Source organism: Scomber japonicus, chromosome 7 (genome assembly GCF_027409825.1).
Source record: "Scomber japonicus isolate fScoJap1 chromosome 7, fScoJap1.pri, whole genome shotgun sequence".
Classification (NCBI taxonomy): domain Eukaryota; kingdom Metazoa; phylum Chordata; class Actinopteri; order Scombriformes; family Scombridae; genus Scomber; species Scomber japonicus.
Genome location: NC_070584.1, coordinates 14,220,087 through 14,247,971, shown reverse-complemented (window position 1 = coordinate 14,247,971; position 27,885 = coordinate 14,220,087). Strand labels below are relative to the sequence as shown.

General features: G+C 39.7%; 2 protein-coding genes across 2 annotated transcripts in view; one reads left to right on the top strand and one right to left on the bottom strand.

Annotated features, from left to right (window-relative positions):
* Nucleotides 1-496: 496 nt before the first annotated feature.
* dio1 (iodothyronine deiodinase 1) lies at nucleotides 497-5,228 on the bottom strand. Its single transcript, XM_053322854.1, has 4 exons — nucleotides 4,852-5,228; nucleotides 4,614-4,757; nucleotides 1,779-1,978; nucleotides 497-1,383 (listed from the first exon to the last, which is right to left on the bottom strand). The coding sequence occupies exons 1-4, from the start codon at nucleotides 5,186-5,188 to the stop codon at nucleotides 1,318-1,320; spliced, it is 747 nt and encodes a 248-aa protein (XP_053178829.1). The 5' UTR covers nucleotides 5,189-5,228; the 3' UTR covers nucleotides 497-1,317.
* A 2,761-nt stretch (nucleotides 5,229-7,989) lies between these two features.
* The window catches only part of LOC128362208 (zinc finger protein GLIS1), a 72,575-nt gene continuing 52,679 nt past the window's right edge, over nucleotides 7,990-27,885 (top strand). The window contains exons 1-2 of the mRNA XM_053322951.1: nucleotides 7,990-8,149; nucleotides 8,507-8,833. Of these exons, the coding sequence (XP_053178926.1) occupies nucleotides 7,990-8,149; nucleotides 8,507-8,833 (487 nt within the window). The remainder of the gene's footprint in view (nucleotides 8,150-8,506; nucleotides 8,834-27,885) is intronic.

Genomic DNA, 27,885 nt, shown 5'->3' with positions numbered 1-27,885 from the left:
AAAGACCTGAGTTTTGGAGTGAGAAGGGACTTTTCCTCAGACGTAGATTTTATATGTAAACACTGAAAATCTAAATCAATCGATATATGAAGATAAGACAGTTAGGCATTAACTCATTTCAGGGAATCAATCCACACTCCTCAACTCAAGTCTGTATGTAATCCATTGGACGCTTTATCACCATTATCACTTCCAGACAAGACAGCAAACAACTGACAGATTCTCATGTGGCAGAGCACTGCTACATGTGTGTGTGTGGGTGGGATTAGTGCGAAACTCAGAGGAGCAACAATATCTGTACAGATGTGTGTCAAACAGTTCTGGCACTTCTCATTTTGATAATTTACTGTGAGAGCAAATTTTCTATCAGCATGCAGTGGAAGGAGTGTGGAAAAACACTGATCATGTGGTGGCAGTGCCATGATAATACAAACAGAATGAATAAACACACTTCAGATCATATAACATGTAAACTGAGGACTTGATGGTCTTCCCAGGTTATTTGTTTTACTATAATGCAAACATTTAGGCTCAACATTCATCAATGAAACACATTTATTCTTTAACAAAAATACTCAAGGAAAACGCATATTGTTTGACAGGACGGTTAATACACTTTAAATACGTCAAGTCATGAATGCACCTTTGTAATTCCAATTCCAACGTCTACTGCTAAGTGTTAGCTCATCAAATTACAGTTACCAGAGGTTTGCACTGTAATTGTCATGTAAAAAGCAGCCTTCTGTGAAATCATTTAGAAGCATTCATAAATCATGTCAAACCTTACTTATTCATGCATATAGTGGTACAATGATACTGAGATTACACTTAGTGATTACTGAACCTGTCTTTCAAAGTTGATCATAAATAACACATGGACACACCTCAAACACAACCTCTGGACTGGACTGTCTGTCTGTGTTTCAATTTATCTGTCTACAGAGTCCAATGGTTTAATCTGCAGTCGTCACTAAGAAACACAGAGGTGAGATCAAGCTCAGAGGTTGACAGATGAGAAAGCTTTTTCTTTCCTTTTTCTACCCAAATTACAGGGGATCCTGAAAGCCCTGTCAATGCATGTTTTGAGGGTTACAATATTTCTATTCATGCAATTTTTGATGATACTGAAGAGCAGTTATAGAACTACATGTAAATGCATCAGTCTATTGATTATTGTTCTGATTACAAAAGTATGTAATATTGTGATATATCAGTAATACATGTTGATTACAAAATAGGCAGCCCCTATCCCCCACTGAACACAGAGACCCCTTGTCAGATGGCAAATACACAGCTCGACTTGATTTAACAATCTTCTTATTTCATCTTCTCCAGGAACGAACGCACCTCCAGTGGACTGTAGCCCCAAGGCCCCATCCCTCCCTTGGGAACACAGAGTGAAGAATGTTAGACATATGACAAATAGCATTTTGATTTAGATATAAATTTCTAAGAATAAAAAAGAACATATCAGTAGAAGACATCAGACATGTTTGTTTTTACCATTATATAATGTGTACTACTGCATTTCTGGTGTAGCTAACATGAGCCTGGCTGTATTCCAAGAAATCTAGTGTTCCTTTCTGAATTCTTTCTCACGCAATTGTGTTTACAACAGTAATGATGGTGGTTTTTCTAGTCATGTGATTGCATGAGAGGAACAGTGGGTTTGGAGTGAAAGAAAATGTCCCTTTCTGTCATTAAAGAAACTTAATTTTGGGTCACATAAAAATAAAGTAAAGAGATTTGTCTGTGTATCAGGTTTGCACAGATCGCACCTTGTAGACAACTTTCCCAGCCTGCAGCACATAAAGCCTCTCGGGCAGAGCTCCATACTTTATAGCGGTGATATTGTTCATTTCATCCACAACCACTGGACACAGTGGTTCCTTTTGAACCACAATCTGTGCTGCAGACAGCCTTTCCTCCAGGCTTCGATGCTGGTTGATGTCAAAGTTGTTGGTAAAGGCCCAACCATCTGAAATAGAGACACAGTATGTGATTTCATTGATGCTAAATGCAGCAGAATAACATCTAAGTTCAAATAAACCACATTTTATGGTTTTTGTGTAAGTGCATGACAGTGTCAAGAGTTCAATCAAGGTGAACGCAGCCCTGACTTTGGTAGTGTTACTGCCTGATATCTCACCACAGAGCAACATTGCATGTGTTAAAGACTAAAAGACTCAAAATTAGACTATGAAGTACAATTTGAAAGCTAAAGGAAACCACCATGACAGTAAATCAGTTTTTAACCCATGACGGTATCAAATGAAGTAATCAATGAAAAAGATTAATCTACTGCATTCAACAGTTCTCTGTTGCAGGGGACTTTCATCAGGATGTTAAGAAATCCAGAGAAATGAAGGCCATTAATAGATATAAAGCATACTGCATATGAGCGTAGACTGAAGTAATTTAAAGGCACATATCCATTTTTAAAATCAGCTTGCATGACGACCAGCTCTGTCATTGTCAATGGCTATTTTTCTGAGACATAAGAGAGGTTTGTCAGCAGTGACAAAAACAAAGCGTTGCCTGTAGTTGTAGTGGCGAAAATGACGTACCACCCAGACAATAAATCCAGAGTTCTCTATGATAGATTGACCATTTAATTTCTACTTTTGCTAGAACATGGCTAGCATATGCAATTGCTTTATTCTGTTGTCACTGTCTCTTAGTTACCACAGCACCGAGAGCAGAGCATGGCGCATCCATGTAGAGGGAGAATGGCAATGTGAAATCAGGGAGTGCAACCACTGGATTCCTTGAGAGGGCGTGTTACAGGTAAGTGAATGCATCCTGACATTGAGAAGTCCATTAGAAGAGTGTCTTCCTTTTCAGTGAGTGCATGTACCAAAACATTATAATAAATAAATAAATTATAAATAAATTATAAAGTTCCTGATGAACTGGTGAAGTGGTAATATGAACACAGTCCTGGCAATGCTCTTACTTCTGTTGCAGAGCAAGGAGAAGGCAAATCCTGAACACCTTTCACATTTCATGGGTCTAGGTGAATGCTGTTCTTGGATACAACAATGCCCATAATTTAACCTCTGGCAAGACAGTATTTTGATGGGTTTAACTTGAGGCCACTTTCCTGAAATCTGGAGAGAATTTCTTTCAGGTGCTAGAGATGTTCATTGAAGGAGGGGCTGTAAATGAGGACATCATCTAAATAGACAAGGCAGGTTTAACAATGAAGGTTACCAAGTACCATTTCCACTAAGTTTTGGCATTTGGCTTGAGTGTTGGTGAGTCCTACCGGTATAACTTTAAGGTGATAAAGTCCACTGCCTGTTGTGAATGCTGTTTTTTTCATGGTCTTTCTATAAGGTCCACTGTGGAGAACCAGGCAGAACCTAACAGACCATTCGTGCATCGCTGACTCTGGGAAGAAGGTATGAATCTTTGATTGTCACCAGACTGAGTTTCCTATAGTCCAGGCAAAAACACCACATGCCATTTTTCTTGAGCATCAAAATCACTGGCACAGCACAGAAATTGTAGCTTTCTTCAATGACCTCTGCTTTCAAAAGGTTTTCAACTTGAGTCAGTATTTCAGTTCTCTGCTCTGGTGTTACCCTGTAGGTTGCTGTTTAGTTGGCGTGGCATCACTAGTGTGAATACGATGCTTGATTATGCTTGGTCGACCTCTGTCCTCTGAGTAATAACCGAATACTGTCAACAGCCATTTCAGAGACTAAGTTGACAGGTTTGCTTCATCTACTTGTGCAGGTAGAGCTACATCATATACAAGTAGGATCAACATGTCTCCTCTAGCATGATGTCAACAGATGAGGCAGAATGACACATGCCAAGGCATTGTCCAGAATCCAGCTCAATATCATCTCTGGAGGGATTAATGAGTTGATTGTGGATACACTTATTTAAATCAAAATCAAATTCCTGCTCGCCCATCAGGTAGCTGAAGAAATCGAGGAGGTGTTCAGTTTGCAGAGTTGACATTGACATGGATGCTGGATATTCAGAATGACATACTGAAAGCAGTGACTTCTGGAGTCTTAGCCAGCCACTAGGTTGACTTGTGTGTGTGAGAGAGAGAGATAGAGAGTAGAGTGCAGTGTGTGAGTGTGTGTGTGATAGAGAGTAAGGTGGAGTGTGTGAGTGTGTGTGTGATAGAGAGTAGAGTGGAGTGTGTGAGTGTGTGTGAACTGATAAATGGATTAAACCACTTAAAAAACAAACAAATATGAAATACTCTTCTTCAATTGTTTGGTGTCTCATTTTACTTAAACATGTCATCGGAGTGATATGTAGAGTGAGTTGGTGTGGTGTGTTTAAGGTCCAAATTATTTTAAATAACAACATATGTTCTTTATAGAAATACAGCAGAGATCTATAACAAGCTCTAAAAATAACAATTTAAGTAGTCTCCAGAATTTGAGGTGGTTTTTCTTGGTAATTACCAAAAAGCGTCTCAAATTACCAAACTCCCCCCTACATAAACCAGACCGATATATCAGACAGATATATGGATATCGGCATGGATGTTGATATGTACTGATATATATATAAATACACATATTTATATAAAGTTATATTGGCAGCATTTTATGTAAGTTTCAAATTTAGCTACTTTCACTCACCTGTTGAATGTGCTTCTGCGATGTAGATAACGAGAAAGTCAGCCACATCACTGAAGTCCTTGACGAGTTCCTTGAACTCATCAAGTTTGTACATAAACGGTGGTCAGGTGCAGCTTCCAAAACTCAGCACCAGCGGTCTGTTATCTGCAGAAAACAGCTCAAACTTTAGGAACGAGAGAGAGGAAAGAGTTGCAAATGGGGCATAGCCTCCCTGAAAGCTTTAATCTCCGTAACGCACCTTTAAAGAACTTGTGGATGCTTGTTTTCTCTCCCTCCATTGTGACCACGGCTGAGTCCGGAGCCTCTCCCCCCACAAAAGCCTTTTGCCCCAGAGACAGCCACATGTGCTGAGAGACGGTTTTAATAAAGTTTAAAGACGTAAAGGTCAGACCCCAATCCTCATACTGGAAGTTTGGATTCTGGGTCATGTAGGTCTTTTCGCCCATTCTGAGGATTTGCTTCTTGGTGAAGTTTGGTGAGATGAAATGCATGATCCTGAGCATGACGTTCAGCACTAATGCAAAGCAAAATGTGCATGCCGACGAAAAATACACCAACAGTTTTTGTAAAAGCATGCTTGCTCCTTGATGGTGAAGCTTTACTGTGTCCCTTGCAAAACTGCCATCTGATAGTTGTCAGTTTCGTTTCCACCCACTCCGCCCAAGTTTGATATCTGTTGCCTTCAAAGCCTCTTTGTGGGCTCGTAATTCCTAGAATTCAAGTAGCAAATACCTTCTTGTACGAAAAACTACTGCTACGATGCCTTGGAGAGTGATAGCAAGCTCCGTTTCACTTTAATGCCCCCTCCTTACTTTCCTAATTCATATGCCCTTTCCTTTGTAATCCGTAAATTGATGTTTGCTTATACCAGACCTCCAGGAGGCAGATCCCATGAGTCCCCTTTCACACCATCTGCTGAATGTAAGTACAATCTAAGTTAAGTGGTTTCTTTTGACAATTAATGTTTTTTTTCACCACTCTGCTGATCTGCTGTTTTGTCATTTTCTCTCAAATTAAGGAAGATAAGAAAAACCTGGCATATTCCTGAATATCCCGCATATCCCTTAATAGAATCCCTTAATAAAAAAAGAAAAAATCTTGCACATATCTCCATACTGTAGATTGAAAAGTTTGAATATTTTCTCTCAAAGGGCTGCTACACCTGCTTCATTATTTTTCAAGAAGTAGTGAATGTACAGTTCAAGTTCAAAAGTTTGGACACACTTTCTCATTCATGGGAAGGGGTGCCCATCCAGACTTTTGACTGATACTGTATTGGTGAAGCAATTTCAATTACAATATCATATATATACATTGTCAATATTTTTTGTTTACTTGCAATGTTATATATGAAAAAAATGAATTAACCCAAGCAAAAACAGTTGGAAGAGTGATCTGTTGTCCATTACAGTATGACTTCTGCATTTCACAATTACAACTTCTCATAAGATCCCATATTATGAGTTCAGTGTTTCAGTAACCAGATCTGAATCTCATAATTAGGCTCCAAAAACAACATGTTCACCCTGTATCAATTGGTCTGTCATAATTTGACTATATTACAAATTTAACAGCATGTTTTTGCTGCAGGGCCCCAGTTTAGCAATATTTCCTTACCTCCTACCAGATAGGCGACAAGTAGAAGACTGGAATTGGGCAGTAAATCTCTGTCTTCTGGCGCCCCACCAGGTCAACATGCAGGACATTTAATGACTAGAACGTTAAAGATGTGGGTGGTATAAATATGTTTTTGGTTGTTTGTTTTGGCTGTATGTAAAGAATGAAGAGACTAAAAAGTTCCCTTACACGCTGTTATTGCATATCACGGTGTGTGTTGTAGCCTTGTGGAAATGCCTATAGGCTACAGACTTGTAAGTGGCATCACCATGATTGTCCATCACCTAAACTATATAGTCTGCTTCTTGTATCCCATATAAACTTGATTTATCCATATCTATCAGGTCATTCATCATTAATTGCTCTTGTTTAGTGGATGTGTTTTTATACCAAATGGTAAGGGACAAAAGGTGCAAGGTACAAGGTAAGGTTAGGTACAAAAGGTAAAAAATTGTGCAAAAGTTGTAGCTGATGGTAGACTTGAGTCTCAAGTTCAAATGATTTCACATGTCAAAATTAGGATTTGAAATTCAAATTAAAGTCATTTAAACCCAGGATCCCTTCTAATTTAGATTTAGTGGTTGTCACTTTGATTTAAAAATCGTTCAGGTTTGATGTGTGCAGAATGAAGAGGGGTGATATATAAATGAGATACTGCACAGGGTTGCTAGACTCTTTTATCGAAAATGTATGCAAGACAATAACATATAATATCCCCCTCATTAATCAACAACTCTGCTAGAGGGGATGTTTTGTTGACGTGTTCATATTTCCAACAGCACCCAAAGGCAGCATCAGATCCTTTATTCCATTCGCGCATTTCCGCATTTTACCACCTACATTTTAGATTAAACGCACAACAAGAACAAACACACCCAGTTAATCCTCCATATTATATAAACCTTCACCCAACAGCGTGTCCTACCTGCCTTGTATTTATACAGTAATAACCTTTGTTTAGTATCACTGACAGTATAGTGTTTTCAGTGAAGGGATTTCTAGTTTAAAATAAAGCCACTGGATGGCGCTGTAGAATAGTGTTACTAAAAAATGCTGCAGTGGAAAAGGAGAAGTTCTCTCAACGCTGGGTTGATTTTAGGAAGGGAACATTTAACGCGAAAGTTGAGAAGACTTGGAGGATGATTCTCTATTTTTAGAAATAGTATACTTTCCTTAATTAAATCCAAAACTTTCATCTGTTACTAAGAGTAGCCTCTTAAGACTTCTGTGTGATCATTTTGATTATTTGGTAGCAAACTTTTGAAAAGTAAACGTTGCCTAATTAAACAAAAAACCCTGAACCCCAAAGAATAATTTATAAAAAGATAGAAAGTTCATGAAAACAAACAAAAGAAAAGAATGTTGAACAAAATGCCTCTCAGTTGATCTAATTGAATATAATTGTTTCTATAACATTTAATTCACTGATGAGGGATGATATCCAATCATTAGCTTAAATCAAGTTATATTTCTTAGTTGTGTGATAATTCCTGTGACACTTTTTCCAGTCTGCATCTCATTTGTCCATTGATAGGCTATTAATTGCAATAGTTTATATGTATGACCTGCGATTATTTGCGTTAATTACTCTTATTTTTATAAACAGGCTTTGCAGCAGAACCTACGTGTTACTTCATAAAATGACTGTGGCTGTCCTAGACTATTGTCTAATAGTTTCCACGCACATGATCGATATGATCATCTGGAAAACACTCGTGTTGTAGACCTGGATTACATTTTGTATGTCGAGTTTGGACAGATGATCAGGATCGTGGCATACGTGCATTATCACGTAAACTTCACACCCAAGCTCAGAATTACAAACACAGCCGTCTTCATCCAAATCTCATCCTCCCACAGAAAAACGGACAGACTCTTCATTGGTGCTCCTGAACCCTGCAGAGAACTGGAGCTATCGGGTGTCAATCAGAGAGAGAGAGAGAGAGGGAGAGAGAGAGAGAGAGAGAGAGAGACGCATAGAATGCTGATGACTGATCCTCTCTGAGAGGATGATATCGATCAGGCTTGCAGAATTTTTCCCCTCCAGTTTGATAAACATGCTGCTGTGCGCAATCAAACCTTTACTGCTCCTTATAGGCTAACTGAATCAGGTAGGTGTTACCAATCAATAAGGGTTGTACAGCTTGTTGATTCTTCCTGCTTCTCTCTCTCTCCCTCTCTCTTTTTAATGAATCCATGTTTGCGCAATTTGGCACACGGACCAGCGGGAAGCTGACTTTGTGGTGATTTATTCATTTTTCCTCTCATGTGCGTAGGTAATAGCAGCGGCTGCACACTGAATGGGAAAGCCGAGATATCAATGCAGAACTCCTCAGCGCTGTTCGGGATGGTCAGCCACTGTCAGACCCCAACTTTCACAGACTTCACCGCCGGCTTGTCGCTCTCCGTGTACGGCAGCAAAGCAGACATCTGTGCTCGGCGAACCGGGAGCAGTGGTTTCGGATCTCAGATTTGCCGGAGTCCCCATGACACCCCGACTCACATGAACTGCGCCAGCCCGAAGCGACTCAGCGCGTCGGAGGAAAAAGCGCATCTGTCAGCCAAAGCCCAGCGCTCCTGCTTCTCCCTCCCACCCGCTCAAGGTAGGCCCAGTGGGTCCAAATGTAAGCAAGAGCCCGCAAGTCTTTAATTGAAGCAGCTGGAATTAGAGTTGATTAACAAAGTTGATGCGCTAACTGAGTGTATCCTAAACACAACGGACACATTGCTGCTTTGTGATCTCATTTAATGTAATACCAGTTATTGCCCTGATTACAATAAATTGTGGCAATAACGAAGCAAATTCACTCAAACAGCAGCTGTGTAAGCGTCTCTAATTCGACCAATTAGCAGTTTCGAGGTTATTTGAGATGGTTAAAAGCTTCAATCTAAAGTAATGCTGCTTCCATATGACTCCTCTAGAGCATCCTTTGATGCAGCTGTACTGTGTGTATTTGTGTTGAGAGCCCTGTTTGCAGTTGTGGATTAGGTCTGTTAATTAACCCCAGAGCTCACTTGGATCGCAAGCCAATTCATAAATAACACCAGAATCAAAGTCTCTGTAGCACACAGGGGCCATGAGAAGTGATGTACAGTATATGCAATAACTGCCAAGCAAGCGTGCAATTTCCTATGGATGTTAACAAGGCATGGCAGCATTAAGTGGGATTGATGTGACGCTGACTCACTTAACTAAATGTGGAAAACTTGACGACCTCAACTTTTGACACTTTAAAAATAATATTTTGTTAATTATTTATTTATTTGTCTCTGGCTTTGCTCTCAATTTAAGAACATTAATTTGACAAATAATTAGGTAGCTATAAGTCCTTAAACTAATATTTAAATATCCCTCAGTGCTATGAAAAAAAAGAAAGAAAGAAAAAACAACTTTGGCATGGGCTTTCATCAGTGAAAGTGAAAACTTTAAAACAACAATTACATAGATGAGATAGACACTGTCAGATAGCATCCAGAGTGGAAACTGGGCTTACAGACTGTGGAAGTCTGCTCCATCCTGTTTAGACAGAGTGTTGCTGTGAGAGGGCGGAGGTAATTACAGCCCCATCCTAAATTATGATTAGACGGAACAGACTTTTATATTAGCAATCATCCTTGCAGCAAGAAGAGGATCAACGGATTTGATTTTGTTTCTTCTTGCTAAACACAAACCATATGTCTGCTGAATGTGTCTCAGCATTTATGAGTTCTCTTGGAGCACAGTTGTGCCCTCAGCCCTCCATCCCCAGCATCCCCAAACAGAATGAATCGTCTCATTGTCTTCGCAACGCTTTTGAACTCTCTTCCCGTAAATTGTGGGAATGCAAGATGTGTTATGTGTTTGGTGGATTATGTCGTGCAGATTAATATTGAGGCGTACATATCTGTTTGTTTTGTTCTGGCTCTCTGAGTCAGTTGAGTGATATTTTAATCCATAAACCCACAAGATATTGAAATTATTAAAAGTGTTTTTCCGCCTCCTTTGGAGTGCAAACCCAACATCTTCTCCCTTAAGCACATACCGATTCAGCCACATATCAAAACATATTACACATTCATGATCTGGCAGTTATATATTTTTACATTATATTTTACTGTTATTGGTAATACAAGATTTTAGTCAGTTCAACGTGTGCTCCTTATGTTGCCATCTCTATCCTATATGCACAGTATTCCAGGCATTTTTATGTTTTTATATAGTCTCCTTTGGTGAGCTTGGACTATAAATGTGATCTCAGGACTCATCAGTCTTTTGTATCATGCCTCATTTCACGCTGATCGTGTTACATATACTCCCATTCGGGGACAGAGCTGGAGTTTAAACTGCATTCTCAACCATTACTTCAGATTTATACTGAAAGGAATCTCTGAACAAACACAAGCTATAATATTCATCCTGATGGAAGTGAGACAGTGGGGGGAAGAACTTACCTCAGACGGGAGATTTCTGACCTTTAACATGTACCCTGCGATTGTGAAATTTCAACAGTTACTCAGAGATTAAAGTGATAAAACATTGTGCACGGCTGATGTTTCATCTAATGCTCATGTAAGGATTGTTGTGGAGGAGGGAAGCCGTTGTATTATGAGATATTTGCTGTCAGTACTGCTTTGCTTATTTGTTAGTTACTTCCAAAAAAATGCAAATCCACACACTAAGTGATTTTTTAATTATGTTAGCGTGTGTGCATCCATTAGTGTTTACACATATATAAGTAAAAGAGAGTGAGAGACTAACAGTGAAAGCTGCCTTGTTAATGAAAGAGTGAATTTCAGAGCTGAAGTGCCGTCATGTGTTGAGGCTCTCCTCCTTTGTAAAGGTCGACACAGACTTGGATTACATTTTACAGGCCTGGTGTCCTGAATGCACAATAACCATGCATTCTATTCTCGGCATGAATTGAAGTACATTTTTTCCTATGTAGTATTAGCTGAGACATATGTCACACCTAATGCTTAGGTTTGGAAACCCTGCGTACACTGTTGCTCTTCGTGGAACAGCGGCGGATCATCCTTGCACTGCGAGTCCACTGTGCTATAAATATTAGTGCCCACCAGCAAAGAAAATATTTAGCTTGCAAAGAAAAACACTTGACCTCTCTTGAAAAAGAATATCAGGTTTGAATGAAGTGTGTACTCTAGCATCATTCGATACCTTGCTAAAGTTTCTCCTGGCCGGGACGATGCTGCCGAGTCTGTGAGCTTTTTTGTGAAATATGTTTGAGTTAGGAGTGTGCTGGAGTCCCTCACACCGTCCGACTCTCAGATAAATGCAGAGGTCTGTCTGTTGATTCAGCCCATAAAGAGATGAGTAATGGGCTTTTGGTTTTGATCATTGTTGGAACTTTTTACATTTCTATGGCTATTTCTTGTCGTCTCTTGCCAACATACACAGCTTGTTTCCTATAAGCCTCTACATATGGTATTTATACGTGCTGTATGCACACCTGTATGCAAGCACACAAACCCACCCACATCCATTTCTAATACATACAGACCCTGTGCCAGCATACATGCTGGACACATACACTGTGCACACATGCCACACACTGACATACCCACACACATATGCATATATGCACACACACACACTTTTTTCTGGTGAAGTGGCATTGGCACCAATGTTGAATTCTCTCAAACTGACTTAGTTTCCTCTGTTTTCCCCAGCAGAATTTGTAGACGTCAGACTGCGGGGTGATAATCTGGCTGTTATGAGAAACAACCGACCATTACAGCACCACTTTGAGCCTCTGCTGTGTCAAACACTTAATAACAGCTTCCCGGTAGCTTGTGAATAGTATTGGTTGCATGAGAAACACAGTAGGTGCTTTTAGCAAAGTTGATTATTATAATCAAACAATGTGGTTTATTTAGTATAATTCTTTATGGAAGGAGAGCTGAAATGATTAGTTGATATTTGGACTGACAGAAAATTAATCAGCAAATAATTGAATACATACAATACAATACAAACAGTTTACACGCTTCCATTGTGATAATTTTCTGCTCTTCTCTGTTTTATATAATCATAAACTTAATATCTTCAATAAGGATGACATTGTGGACTCTGAAAAATTGTGATGTGCAATTTTTCATATTTTTTGTACATTTAGCTATTAATTTATTAATATATATATAATATAACTGACAGATTAATTCATGATTAAAATGATTAGTTGAAGAGAGATAAGAGTGAACAATTGGCAATATATAGAAATGATCATTACTTGATCTTTGAAAGCCCAGTAATACATTTTTTCATATAAAATGTCTGATAAACGAGATTACTTGACATCCATTCACGTTATAATAATATAAATGTATTATTAAGTCGTCAAAAATATGACGCTCAGCCTAACCTACACGGGAACTGGTGCTAATACTTAAATGATCTGTTTGGTTAGTTGTCCAAGGACCATAAGTAAGTCTTCAGATTTGTGTCACATAAAATGTTTATATAGCTATATTCTGGGAAAATGTTTCTTCAGCTGTTTCGAGGGGTTTTGAAAAACTTAAATTGCCCTGTAATTCAGGTTTATAATTGCTATAAGTTTGGTTTTGATGTATGCATGGATCATATTATTCATGTTGGGTTTGGCTGGTGAGCCAGTTGTTTTTTTAATGTCACTGTTTTATCTATCAAACAGAATCAAGGATGTGACAGTTGGTCTATATAAATCAGTGACTGAAGAGTCTTTTACGTGGTGGAAAAGTGGTTGTGTGTTTTATCTTGTTGCTTGATGTAAAAAAGACCAAAGAGATTGTGGCTAGGAAAGTGTTGCAGCAGAGATATTTAAGTTTGAGTTTTGACCACAATTTAAATCAGTTGTGAAAATGATGAACATTTATAGTTTTAATCTTGCTCTTCGTTGGCAGGTTAGTGTTGCTGACCTTTGAAGATCATGAGTCTGTAGAATCAGTAAAAGAATGATGATGTACCACAGGATGACTACTGAATGAGTAATTTGCTATAGTTTCATTGTCTGGTTACTGAATTGATCATTTAAATTAAGCAGTGAATGTCAAGGTGTCTGTTTTTTGTCTTTTTTTAACCTCAAAATCCTCAAGGAAGATTTTTGAAACTCTAATCATCCCATCAGTTATAGGCTTCCTAAATAGAACTCCACATAAATGAGTCAAACATTTTTATTTAGTGCAACATTTAAAGGAGACCTTTTTTTCCGCTTTTCCTTATTTTCAGTCATCTTTACATATAATGTTACAGTCAGATGTTCATATAAATAAAGACATAAATGTAGGTAGAATTAATCCCTGCTCTCAGTACTCGGTTTCCAAAGCTTTTTTCAAGCGTCAGCCTGAGCAGAGGTCATTTCATGATGGATTTCTTTATATGGTCATCTACTCCATGAACAGCACATGGGTTTACTGCTCAGTTCTGCTAACATTTTGGTGTTTTTCCATTTTTTGGTGGTAGTCACACCAAGCCATGACTCGAGTTGAGCTGGCACGCTGTGAGTGTTTTTTCATTACACAGCACGGTAAAGTCAAAGAAGTTGTTTACATGTTGGAGATAAATTGGTCATCTGGTAATCTTCTTTAAACATTGTCATCACTGTAGTTGTTTTAGCTTGTATAATTCCTCCCTGCATTATTTCTAACTGATCAGTTGAACAAACCGATCCATATATCTCCATATTGGGTTTGCATCGGTGGTAACTTAACACAATCCTGACATGGCTGCCTCCCGGCAGGCTTCTGGAAAGCTGGCTAATCCAAACAGAGTGGGCTCATCAGGAGGGGGGCCTTAAAGAGACAGCAGCTAAAACTGCCTGTTACAGACAGAGGCTGAACTGAGGAGTTGCATAAAGGGCCAGTATAAGACAAATGAGGAATTTTTTGAAATGTATGACAAAATCTTGAGTGTACTTACTTGCAGTTTTACCTGCAAAGCTAATCCACTACAGTCCCAGAATAAAAATATAAAGCTAGAAATGAGCATAATAGGTTCCCAGAATATACTGTTGTAAACATTATGGCATTGTATTGTTTATTTTATGTTGTTGAAGTGTAGATGTAAGACACATTAGGCTGTGCGTGAGAAAAGTCTGCTGGATCCTTTAAATGCTCATAAAGCTCAAATATAAGCTTTTCCTTGCTGAATTGTCTCTGACGAAGACAGTGAATCCTTCCTGTTCCTGCAAATAAGAATCTGTTCTCTGTGGAAAAGAGAATACGTCAATGTGAGTACCAAAATTTCACTTTATTAAGTGCGGTTAAAGTTTGACAGCGTAATGGAGAATATCAACACCACTGTCAGTCAAGGCAAGGCCAGGTTAAAGCAGCTGTCCTCCCAGATGTTGTGAAACACTGATCAACCCTCAGAGGAAAAATTTTGCTGTTATTGCCGCTGAAGGAGATTCGACCTTTTATTGAACTTGTAGTATACTTATTTTGACTGTTGAGGTTGACCAAGAACTTCTTTTTCTTCACTAGATAGTGAAAATGTTACACCATATATGTTTTGGTATCACATGTCAATTTGCACTCAGCTATGTAAAATTTGTCAACAGGAGCCCACTAACTAGCTAACAGCCAGACATTCTCTCTTTCTGCATTTTTGCCTCTAAATCATGTGTAACTGGCATGTTTATGTACATCAATGTCGTGCAGTGGTAGTAACATTCAGGAGGTTTCTCACCAGTCAGTAAATTCCCATGAGCCAAAGAGTAGAGCCTCAGCCCACGTCTTTTCGTCTAGTATGAGCTCAGCAGTGAGTTATGGGCAAATGCGAGGGTGCTGCCTGGGAAGGGTGTTGCAGGGTGTAATGTTTGCAGCATGTTCCATTGATTCATAAAGCTGAAGCCCGGTGATGATTCTGCAGCGGTATTCCCGTAAACCTCCGTCTGGCTGAGAAGTTGAGGAGCAAATGCTGGGTAATGGAATGAGAGCGCTTCCTGAGTCACAGCCACTAGAGAGGGAGAGTGAGAGAACACCCCTGGTCTGGCATCTGGTTGGCTGAATCACCTCAATCAAACTTGGCCATGAATACACATGACGTGTGTGGAAACAGGAGATAAGTGGCAGAGGAAGAGAAGAGTGTTGCACCAACTTCAGTTAAGGTTGGATTCAAAGAGAAAGATAGATTTACGGGAGGTTATGAATTGTTCTGCTTGAGTATCCTCTGAAGTTGCAAAATGAACACGTGCCTGAACAAACTTACAAACAACTTAAGAATTTAGGCACTGTTGCCTCTCTGCGGTCCTTTTTCTTCTCCATTGTCAGTGTCAGTTAGGTCAAATGTTCTCATTCTTATGTGACCAGTGTGGTATGACTATGGCATCTCTCTGTAACCAAAGGCATTCTGACTTTCGAGAGCCTGTGCATTCTGCCAATGAATCCAAACAGTCACACAGCAAAAATATGATCTGGTTTGAGTAAGTGTCGAAATATCTCTGGAATACCAGAAGAAATGTGCTCCGGGCCTCAGTTTAATCAAGAAAAGTTGGCTCAGATATGTCATCATAAAAATGTATTTTTAGCCCAAACCTTGCCTTGAGAAGTACTTAAAGTTTCACACACTGCACTTTCACTGATGAGGGGATTGAGCTGCCAGGTCCTGTGAATTAGGCCAGATTTGTTTTACTTCTTAACTATTTGTAGCAAAGATAAAGAGACTTCTCTACTTCTGTCTCTGTTCCTTTGGACAGGCATGCCACAGCTGACCGCATGTCTATAGAGTCTGTATTACTCATGCATTTTCAGACAGCAGCGACTCCTCTCGCAGACCTCTGTGTATGACTTAGCACACGGGTGGGTTTTTGATTTACATCTCGGCTGTGCCACTTGCTGTTCTTGGCTCGACGCTGCTGTGTTTCATCAAAGAAAAATCCGCTCCACTCTGACTGTGAGTTAAGACTGCCGTCCGCCGTTGCGCTGCCTCTGCCAGAGCAGGGCCGAGAGCTGACTGGGCACTCGCAGCTGTCAGCTGGAATGAGAGAGAGAGAGAGAGAGAGAGAGGTGGCAGTAGAGAGATGTGGCCATCAGGACTCTAAATAAGCAGCAAGAGCACAGATTGCGAGATTGTGAAAGGGCAATTTTGGTCATCTGAGTCAATCGTGAGGTGGCTCCTTCTTCATCTTTTCCACCGAGGAGTATTCTACTATCAGCAGTTTATGATAACTTACCTATGATTAAGATCTGAGTAACATTCACAACATGTTTTTGTTGCTAAGAGTGCATCAGAGCTTTGTGAACAGGTCACCATTTAAATCTGCTACGGTAGTAGTTTCAAATCTTGAGTGCTCAACATGTTTAAATAGTGACTGAAATGACCCTTTTTACAAGGCTGGTCATGGCGGAGATTAATCAGCAAGCCAATCAAAGACTGGCTTCAACCGAGTGGGCAAAAACAAATGGGCAAACATGATGCAGCTGAGGCTGTTTTAATGCCTTCATTAGAGCGGAGGAGAAAGCAGCCAAAAAGCTTGAGTTTTATCCTCTCTCTTGTTCTCTCTCCGTCTATGCCAGGAAGCTGCCATGGGGCAGTGCCCAGTCAGCTCACCGCACCATTGGCTGGCGCTGCCCCAGAGGACTATGAAAGACATTATAAAGTCTAATAGTGCAGTTTATATAGTTTATTAGTGCTCGTTAATAGAAGCACAGCGTTGTGGAAGAATTACTAATTCGTCATGTGCAATGCAATCCAGCCCCTGCGCTGAATTAACTTGCTTACCAGGACTAATAAGTACGCAAAAGCAAGAGACAGAATAAAGGTTGCGTAGAAAAAGCACTTTACTTGTTTGTCTTTGGGTTGACATCGATCATAAACCTTGAGCGTGACTACTTGCACTTCTGTACTCTGCTGATTTGGACTCAGATATTCATGTGTGCACTACATCTTGGCAGATACAGATCTGTAAGCATTATTATCCGAGAAAGAGAGCCAAGTTTCATCACACAGAGTCAATATCTCTTGCATTATTCTTTCAAGAATATATTTTAAAGCACTGGCAAGAAAATGTTTGAGTCATAATGTATTATAGTTTATGTATTGCTAGAGGTCTGGTCTTCTAAGGTTCAGTGCAGAGAGTGATATCATCATGTTCATCCAGCATCAGCTCACAGGCAGCGTTGTAGCACAGGTGGTGTTTTGTCAAAATGTTTCTTTTTTGGTCCCTGTGTAGAAATCTCAACAGCACAGTGCTGCATGATGTGAGGAAGTGGAGGATTTTGGGGTGCCCTGTTCAGGTTAATGCTTGTATGTCCAAGTTGTAGGGAGCTGGGAGCCTCGCCAGACCAGACTCTGGATGTTAATAAAGTTTCAAGAGTGCATGCCAGCACTATGATCTGTAATGCTTAGGGTTATTTTTACAGACTTTTTACAGACAATTATATTTGAAAGGGAAGGCTGTTTTTTCAGTGGGCTAATATCAGAGCAAGGAGATGGCATATGTGATAAGAAGATTCAATTTCCCATGATGTGATGCTGTGAAGTGCACGCGTTTTTCTTTTTTCATTGTGTGGGAATATTTTCTGTATGAGAACCGCCAATGTCAAACTGGTACAGTGAATAAGGAAACTACACTTTTTGCCTTGTATTATTTCAGTGAAGTGTTGTTGAAAGTAAATTTATTTTCCCTTCATGATAGACGCACACCCTAACACCTAGTAGCTGTGTAACTACAAACACAGACAGATGGCTTCTGAGTTGATGTGCTTTGACAGAATTTGAGGGAAGAGTGACCATTGATGATTCCTGGTTAATTTTCTCTGCTAAACCCTGGATTGCCTATTAATTCTCCTCCATGTGTCACACATGTCAGTGTCTTTGTCAGTGTTAAATGGACTTTGACAGCATAGTTGCCAAACAGGGAGTTGAAGGAATCTAAGATGACTTTGGTTTTGTAGATACTGTACTGATGTCGCTGCCTACCAGAGATGTCGACCTAATTTCAATCTCTGGAACTGAAAACTGCATCTCACAGATGAGCTGCTTACTCTGGCCAGAAGTTTCCACTGGAAAGAGAAATGTGTTATCTCTGGGCTCCAGTAGTATCTGTCTGCTTTATATTTTCGACATCAAATTGCATTTGGAAGAAGACTGTGTGGTTTTTATTCTGTTGTCCTGTAATTCTAAATGAGGAAATAATTCAGCTGCAAGTTGTTTTGTTCAGGACAATCCCCTCTGTTCTTCTCTGATTTACAGTTGCCAAGATTAAATGTAGGACCCCCTTTCTCTATTTGAACCGAGGCTCATATGGGCTGTGCAATAAGTGTGTTAAATGGATCCACATTACACTGAGTAATAGCCTCAGTATGCTCTCTTCATTAACATGCTTAACATTCCCCTGAAGACCCAGAAGTCAGCTTCTATAATACACTGCTTAACACAAACATCATGTTGGACACTTAGGATCTCTTATGGGGCTCGTTGATGGTAGTTTTAGTAGGGAGCAGATTGAACAGTGTTTGTGTGCCAGTGTATGTGTAAATGCTGATGTTTGGGGCAAAGTGGAGGACAAGATCGACTCGTTCTTGAACTCTGAGCATGAAACGTTAATAAAAGTTTTGGTTTTTGCAATAGAACAAATAATCCAGCTAATTAGAGCAGAGACTCGACACAAAAGTCTAGTGAAGAGGTTAATACATTGCAGTGCAAAATGTTATTGTTTTTAGCTTTTTTGGCTCGAGGATGAAATGTGTTGCAATACTGGTCAGTCACTTGTTGCATGTTTCCAAAACGGGACACGCAACCTTTTTTTTTTTTTTTTTAAGTAAGAAATCTCAGTTTCTGGCAAAGTAAATTCTGAGCAACAGATATTTATTTTTAACAGCCCTATTAATCAGCAATGACATATTATGGTCATTAAATGCTTTGGGACAGTAAGAGACATCGGTGTGTATTTCATTTTGTGTGTGTACATCATAGCATTTGCACATAATTTATGTGATTAGGTATATGTAGGTATACGTGTACATTTAAGATGTCTGTTTTTTACCAATAAATGAATGGTTCTGGTGGGTGTATTATGTTATGGAACTTGAAAGATTAACATAATGGGAACCAGTGCGTAGCTGTCTTAACCGGCATGACATTTACAACCTTTCCCCCTGGGCTCAGCATTCAACCTTTAAGATGAAGCCAAAACCCATCAAGAGGAGCTTCACTCACCTTAAAAGTGCTACGCTGAGATTATTGGATCCACACAGACTAGGTTCACACAGTTTCAGTAACCAATAAACATTCCCGTGGCAGGAAATGTCTCTTATATATCACTGGGAGTTTTTGACAAGAATATTTAGGATGAGTACCTGGCTTTCTCCCCAGTATGTCTTCACTGAAGCTGAGTCACAAATTTAGTGGATGGGCAGAGGGAGTGAAGAAAGGCGAGCAAGATTTCTCTCTTCACAGCACATGTTGACTAATACCGATAAAAAGCCTAATCAGCCACTTTCAGCTCATATCGGCAGTGATCTAATAGGCATGTGTTTGAAAGTTGATATGAATTAGGCACCGTCAAAGCCGTGACAGCCAGGTGCTGAGCACTTGGCTCAATGAACCGGAGCCTCGGCCAATTGGAAAACGCTTTGCAGAATTTATCTGCAGCCTTCTCCCTTGACAAATTATTTTATTGTTCCCACACAGTTGGTTTTCATTTAGTCTTTTGGCTAATGAAATGCTGAGAGCATGTGGACTATTGTTATTCCTTTATTCAGCATAGATGCTCTGACTGGAAGTGTTCACATCTGACAGTACACTCCCCATGCAATAGAAACTGACCAAAACATGACACACGAAGCATACAATTGTGCACAGATGGCTCGCAGAGTACAAAATCTTAGCATATACTGTGAAATCTTGATTTGCTTATTACTACGCTGCTGATACTGCTGGCATTACCTTAGTGTCTGTCAAACAGGGTAATGCTGCTTCCTGAAGAAACAACTTCCCTTCAGCGAACTCCAAACCTCGCTCCAACACCTTTAATCACATTATTCAGTGTGTCTCATGTACCCGGACTAGTAGATATGCTGTGTGAGAGCTGCAGATGGGAGAGATATGGTGAAACTCGCTTGCGTCCGAGCCCTGCACTCTGCTTGACCTGAGCTCAGTACATCAGGACTAGGCCACTAATCTTTTACAAATGCTGGGAGCCTCCATGACCGGGCCCTTGCTGAGATGGCTTAGTCAAAACAGGCCTGCTGCTCCTGAATACAACCTCAGCCTCCTAGCTTAATTCAAACGATGATTAACTAACAAATACCTGCTGCTTGTTCAACAGCATTACACAGCCCGGTGCGTTCGGCAGCGCTCCATGGAGTTTGACAGTGTGTTTGCTGTTCTGTAGAGGAACACACAGGCCTACTGTGTTATAAGCATTTCAGGATTTGTTGGTAAGATGATACAGGACACGCTTAGTGTACACAAGCATAGTAATACTGAAGTGGTTGGGGAGAGTTGTATAGTTTAATTCTTGATTATATCTTTCAGGAGATGTGCTTTGTTCTCTGAGCTGTAAACAAACTGCACAAATAAACGTTGCCGTGCTGAATTGTGAAAACCTGCGGCATTTTAAATAATGAGACGTGAACAACAAATTGACATGTTTTCTTTCCTCCCTGTTAGCATTTGTAACACTCAAACCATGATTAATATTTATTGTGAAAATAAATCCCCAAAATCAGCACGTAACAATTCATGCTGAGAACCATAACCATAATAGCCAAGACTTTGAATGTCTGGATTGAATTGAAGGATTTTGCGATCGGTTGCTGGTTTAGTAGTAACCTTATGTCATCACACCGTCTCCTGCCAACCAAGTGGACTGGTAAAGCAAAACAAATACTTTTTGCTCACGACACAGGTAAAAGTGATGAAAGAAGGCCTTTGCGTCCAGTTTCAAGTTTCAGTGGTGTCATTCTCAATCTCAGTCACTCTAAACCTGTCTCACTGCCTGTGTTTCCAAAAAGGTCCTTTGGCACATTTACCATTGCACTTTATCACAACAGTACCGCCTAAACGTATCAGACATGCCTGTACGTCTTCTCCTACACTGTCACTGTTTATGTTGGCTCAGCCACATTTTTTCTGGACTTCAAACAAACACCATGAGGTTCAGGTCTCTCACCAGTCTCAGGCACGGGGTCAGACTTTGTGCATAGAGAAGTTGGCACGCCTGACCTGTTGAATAAAACATCACTACTTCTGCTGTAACTTTGAGAAATGTTGGAATTTTCCGAGTATGTCTTATTTAGAGCGACATGGATGCAGAATATATTGTGAAGTTCAGCTATAGTTGTATAGGAATATTTTTTATATAATTTTTATATAATAGTTTCTGAAAGGGTTTTTCTACAGCAGCAGTTGTTGTAAGTGATGAATAATTCAAGTTTATTTGTGTGTCATTTTCATTCTTTGATTATATTGGTACTCATATCTGATCGCACATAAATGCCAGTGTAGTAGCGGCATCCAGCATAAATTGCCAGTATGTGTTTTTTCTTGCTATTTGTAAATGTTTGAGAATGATTTGATACACTGGGAACAATAATTCTTCCACAATTTTTGCAATAACACAGTCATTATTGTTCTAAAGAATGCTGCATTTTGTTCCAGCTACAAAAAAAAGTTCAAGAACAAATATAAATGGAATTGGATAAATTTTTAAAAATGAGACTTAGCAAGGATGTACTTTCATCTGCCTGGAAAAAGCTGCAGGCAGTGAAATATTTAATGTATAGCCCTTAAAACCACAATTCAGCAAAAGTCAACAGTACTTGTTATCTGTGTCCTTGATAGCTTTAGTCATAAATGTAAATGCACAGTTTACCACAGCGCCCACTTTTACAGGGCCAGACCTGTCATTTGACACGAAAATATGGCCAATCTAGGCCACTGTAACGATGCCAGTCTTCTACAAGCCTCAAGAGCTGTGAGCCATGAAGGCAGTCCAGCGAGAGAGGCAAAGCATCAGTATATGTACACTGCAGCCTGCCAAAGTACACTCATTTAACAGCACAAAAAGACTTGCACTGAGAACCCGCATGTTTATGTTAGGGATGATGTAAAATGGCCAGAATTCACATTTCACATCAAATTTCTCTTTTAAGATGGCTTCTCTCAATTTTTACATGCAAGGAAACAAACATTTGCATTTCAAAGTTCTTCAAATAAAAATAAATGAAAAGCAAACCCTTTTATGGGTTTGGAGACTATATTGGAAAACAGGTCAGGGGCGAAACGAATATTTTTTATGGTTCGTAAAAGAGCTTCACAATGAATGCCAGGTTATGTGAAAGGCTTGACACTTTATTCAGCCCTTACACTCTTTGGCCAAGAGCAGCCAAACAACACACATAGCAAAGGCCAAGTGATCCAAATGAAGAATGATTTCTTTATTTCTGCTTGTTCATCGTCTGATTAAGCTCCTTTTCACAACCAAAAATCAGTTTAGCCATCCACCTTCACTTTTCCTTTTTGGGTTTATCACACTCAGGTTGCCAAATAATCAATCCAGTACTCAGAGTCATTTGTGTTTGGTCCTGGTATTTGCTGTTGCAACCCACCCGCCCAATGCACATTTGCATAGTACAGTTATTAGTGTATCCTCACAACACAAAGGTTCTGGGTATATTCATATTTCTGCTCCTGTTTAATTGATTTCTGCATGAGGTTTTTCTCCCTGTTAGTCTGAGTAAATGAAGACATTTGCATTAACAGACTATATTGGTAGGTTGCCTACATAGCAAGTATGCATGGGTATGTATAATAAAACATGATGTACTTCATCTGATGCAATGCATGTCCGTATAATTTGAATGCAGGCATTATTGATTGATATGGACAGCAATTATTATTATCAACAATTATTATTGCTTAATGTACCAATTATTTTCTTGATTAATTAATCAAAATGTTTTAGTCCTGTCACAATTAATATCTAACCAGCTGTGGTAAACCCCAAAATTTTAAAATTTCAATTATGTGCTTATATTATTGCTTAAATTATGCAATTCTGTATGAGTATAGTACCTGAATAAACCTGATTTCAAGGCGGCTTTCTTCCCATTACTGTTAACAACAGCAGCTATCAGATAAAAAGCACTCTAGATATCAGTCAGCTAAGCTATCAGTCCTACGGGATCATTATCCAGTCAGGGTAATGAAGTTGGTCATATGAAAATCAAGGGACAGAAAATGTGTTATTTCAATTGTGCAAACTGCACATTTGTAAAAACAGAAACATGCTTTTCTCAACACATATTGAATAATTTATATCTGCTTTCATTTCTCCATCATAGACTAAATGGATAGAAAAAACTCAGGCTTTTTCTCCAGTTTTCTTTGAACATTTCTTCTTCCCCTACTCTTCGTGTGAAACAAAAACATTGTTCTATAACTATATTCAGTGAATATCATTGCAATAGCTTTTGCCTGTTTGCCCAAATTCAAAATAAAATTGTGACAATTTCAATTTACCTTGTCAGTGAACATGTTTCTTTCTTCTCTCTGATTTCCAAAGTGGTCTTGATCATGTCGTCACGGGGGCTGGGGTCTGAGGAAAACTATCCGGTTGTCTTTGTGACAGTGTGAAGGGGGGAGTTGAAAAGTTGTCTGTTTCCACTTTAATGTATATGAATGTTATGGATATATTTTGTAGTTTTGTAGTTTTTATTTGTAAAAAAAAAACAAAAAACAAAACACCATGACGTATACAGTGCAGTTTGTAGGAATACATTATTTTCAATACAAGCTCACCGTAGATGATCTTCTTTGCCTACAGGTGATACATGATAAGTCTAATGTTCTGTTGAAAGCAACACTTGTGGTCTCTTGACTTTGTCCTGCCTTTGTCAGGATACACTATAAAACGGTGTGTTTATTAAAGCACCAAATCTTAAAAATACCGATCTCTTTGCACTGTTATTGTTTCTGTGGGGTGTTTGACCTTACTCACAGTCAAACAGAGTGACAAGCTCCAACTTCGAAATAGTTTCACTACTGAGACAAAACTCATGTCTCGCACTGGCCGTAACCCTCGGCTGACTCACGGGGTGAAGGGACGCAGCAAGAGCAGAAATCATAATAAAAGGAATCTTATTACAGCCATTAAACAAGAGAAGAGAAAACACAGGAGAGCTTCAATGCCTGGACATCTAAAATGCTTACGCTGTGAGAATATATTTGCTCATAAAGCTCTTTGATGGTGGCCCTGTCTGTTCCAACACACAGGGCTGCTGTCTGTGTAAATAGCTGTATATTGACCTCCCACCGCACAAGATTGAATGTGTTTCCATAGGTGTCATTTGGTACCATTTTGGGGTTTTTACAGGCCCCACTGTGCCGTAGTCCCTGTAACTGCGGGGGCTCAGGAGTCATGCCATCACTTCTCAAGCATTGGCCAGCAGTGTGCTCTTTCTGACGTTGTAGAAGGATGAGGGATGGACTATGAAGTGCAGGCCTCCCTCCTCCTCATCCTCCTCACAGCAGCATTATGAAACTGTTTGATGTGAAGTGATGTATAATGTCTATTGGACTGTCCATCTCAAATTACCTAGAGTGCGTGTTCCTGTCTCTACTGTATGTGTGATCTGTGTTTGTGAGTGTGCGGTTGTGGGTGGTATGGGGTGGGAGGTCACCACTGCAAAAGCCTTTGGTGAATGAGGACTCCCCACACAATAAAAGAATGGTATTGCTGACTTCCTTGGGTATGTGTGGTTTGAAACTCAACACAGGTTTGCTCAGTGGAAAACCTGGGGCCCTCTCTTATTTATTCTGTATATTTATGAAAACCCCAATACTGTGCTGCCCTCTGAGTGCATGAGGAGGTCCCTCTTCAGTCTGGATTTTGGTCATTTTTCAGGCAACTTAATGCCCTTTAGTGGCAGATGTTGACTGCTGACTATTGGTTCAAATCAGTCACAGAATAAAAACCATTCTGCTAAGAGGAGTCCACAACAAATAAATATTCTTCAACGTCATAAACCATGTTTTCAACAAGTGATTCACTTCACAACCAAACTGTAAAAACAACACATTTTTTCAACAGTGCATCATTAGATAATGATTGTTATAGTGGCCATTGTTGTGGAGTACTTATTCCATGTGTCATGTGTCCTTTGTTGTAATCTAACATTTGTTCTGAGGGTTTGCAGACAGATTTAGTCCCTTCTGTTTGTGCAGATCAGCTTCCTTTCTGCAGGTTTAGAAACCACCGGCAACATGAAACAACACCAATAATCTAATCAAAATAGCAGCTTCCCCTCTCTGCCTCCGCTGTCAAAGCAAACTGTGGACTTTTGAAAAAGTCATTTTCCTCAAAGAGCTGTATTTTGGGGCTGAGTTAACCCCTAATTACCCTGACTAGCTAGTATTCATTGTGGACACTATGGAGAAGCATTGGCTTCAACTTAAACCGGAAACTTCCAAAGCCAGAGCAATTACTATGCATGCTTTGAACATATCCTTTTCACAAAGTAACATTCCATTATTCTTCCTGCACTAAAACAACAAAAAGTAACAAAGAAGTAGGAAGTGAAATTGGATTCCTCTTTTGGTTCACAAAACATCTGGTTTGGCCCTTGTTTTAAACAACTAGCATCCCCTCTGAGAATAACAGAAGGTTATGTGCACTGTGTGTAGGTAACAAAATAATCATTTTCAAATGTTTCCTCATTCAAATGTGATCTAATTACCAACACTTAAATTCAGCCTCTCAGTTGGACCACCGACCATCAAGGGAATTTTCCTCCAGACGTTTTCCTAACTATTCATTTATTTCTCTCCCACCACTGCCCCTAAACCATTAAAAAATATACAGTAATTGCTGCAAATTGATCACTTGTTTTACAGAAGTCATATAAATCTCTGTTCTTGTCAAATTATAATTGATGGCAGGAGGTGGTGCTGGGCGAGAAGAAGAGAGAGTATCTGTCAGATGGGCCATGGTGCATCTGCGACATGGAGATACTCTCATGTTCTGTGGTTGAGTTTGGCCAATGTCATTTCAGAGGAATTTCCTGCCATCTGTGTTCAATCGAATTCTCTCACAGATTTGGGTTTGCTTGTAAATATTGGGTGCTGGCTGAAGAGGACTGAAGGAGTATTGTGAGTTTTGTACCGACAGCCTCTCAGACCAAAATGAGCAGGCCGCTGGTGCAGGAACGAGCTTGGCTAACAACGCTTTATTAATGGGAGCTGCAGCAAGACTGACTAGAATCTGACTTCTCGGGGGAAAAAATCAAAATCTAAGATCACTTGTAAGGAAATTAAGTGAATCTTTTCCGCTGACCTTGTGGCTTGGTGCAGTTTTTTTGTGTCTATTTTCAGTCATGGCTCTGGCATGGATTTAGGGATTGGGATTGTCTGTGGGTCAGTCAATTGGTCAGTCCAAACCACAGTCCAAACTTCAATATTTCAACAACTATTGGATGGATTTCCGTGAAAATTAGTGTAGATGTTGAGGCTGCCCAGAGAATGAATCTTAATGAATTGGATGCTCCCTTGACTTTTTCCTCTAGTGCAACCAGACTTTTGCAGTCATGATATGAAGAAACAAAGACTGCTCACTTTTAGCAAGTATTTGGCTCATACCCATTTCTTTATGCCATTTGCATTAAAAAAAGAAAAAACATCAGAAATAAAATTAAGCTATCATGAGTCTCTTTCATTTGTGTATATGAACAAAACCATCCTTACAAACGGCCTCTGTTTAACAAAAGTTATTTTCAACACCCAGCCATTATAAACAGCACAGATTTATTATGCCAGTATAGTAATTTTGACAAACAGAGGCCATGCTGATGTTTGACAAATAGATTTGATTTCACTTCAGTTTCAGAGGGACGTCTGCTGTGTTTGGATATGACTTGAGCGGGCACACGGACAAACTGAGGCCTATTGTTCAGAAGGAGCAAACGCAGCTTCTGTACTAAATCCCCATGTATACTTTTTTTACAGCAGATTTATATACATTGGTTATTCTCATGAGTGAATGCAGCACATACAGACAAAAACACAAGCACTCAACGTAACGCATACACGCACACAGATTTAGGATCTAAACCTATGAAATAAACACTGATAAAAAAAACACATCATAACACTTTAAGCTCAGTTACTTGCAGGAAAGAACTTGATTCTGTTGAGAAGTGAACCAGCCGCACCTTTGACACTTTCTGTGAGGGTGTGGTGCTTTGAATGGTTGACAGTCCTAAAACTCTGCACCAGCTACATCACTCTGCCAGTATTTACTGCGGCCTCCCCAAACAGAGCAGCCTCTTGTCTGGCTTTGAAGCACCTCCTGATCCCATGCCGAGGCTTGGCCTGGCTCCGCAACCGTGTTGTTCACCAGTCCCATAAAGGTGTCTGTCACTGGGCCAGGTGTTCCTGTCACGTCTACCAGCCAAGTGCATCATGTCTTGTCGGTCTGCTGGTATATCAAGTCAGTACATGGACCTGACTGATACTCTAGTTTATGCACTGTTTAGCCTTTACAATTGTGTGGCTTTTCTGCCCAATTATAGGATGTGGTTTGGCTGAGGACTCCTTGTAAAACGTCAGATTGCAAACAGTGTCTTTGAGAAATATGAGGACAGGTTTCTGAGTGCCTGTACGCTGATCTCCTTTCTTTCTCTGCTTATGTTTTGTTCTTCTGTTGATTCTGAATGTCTCACTGTGTTAGAAAAATAAACG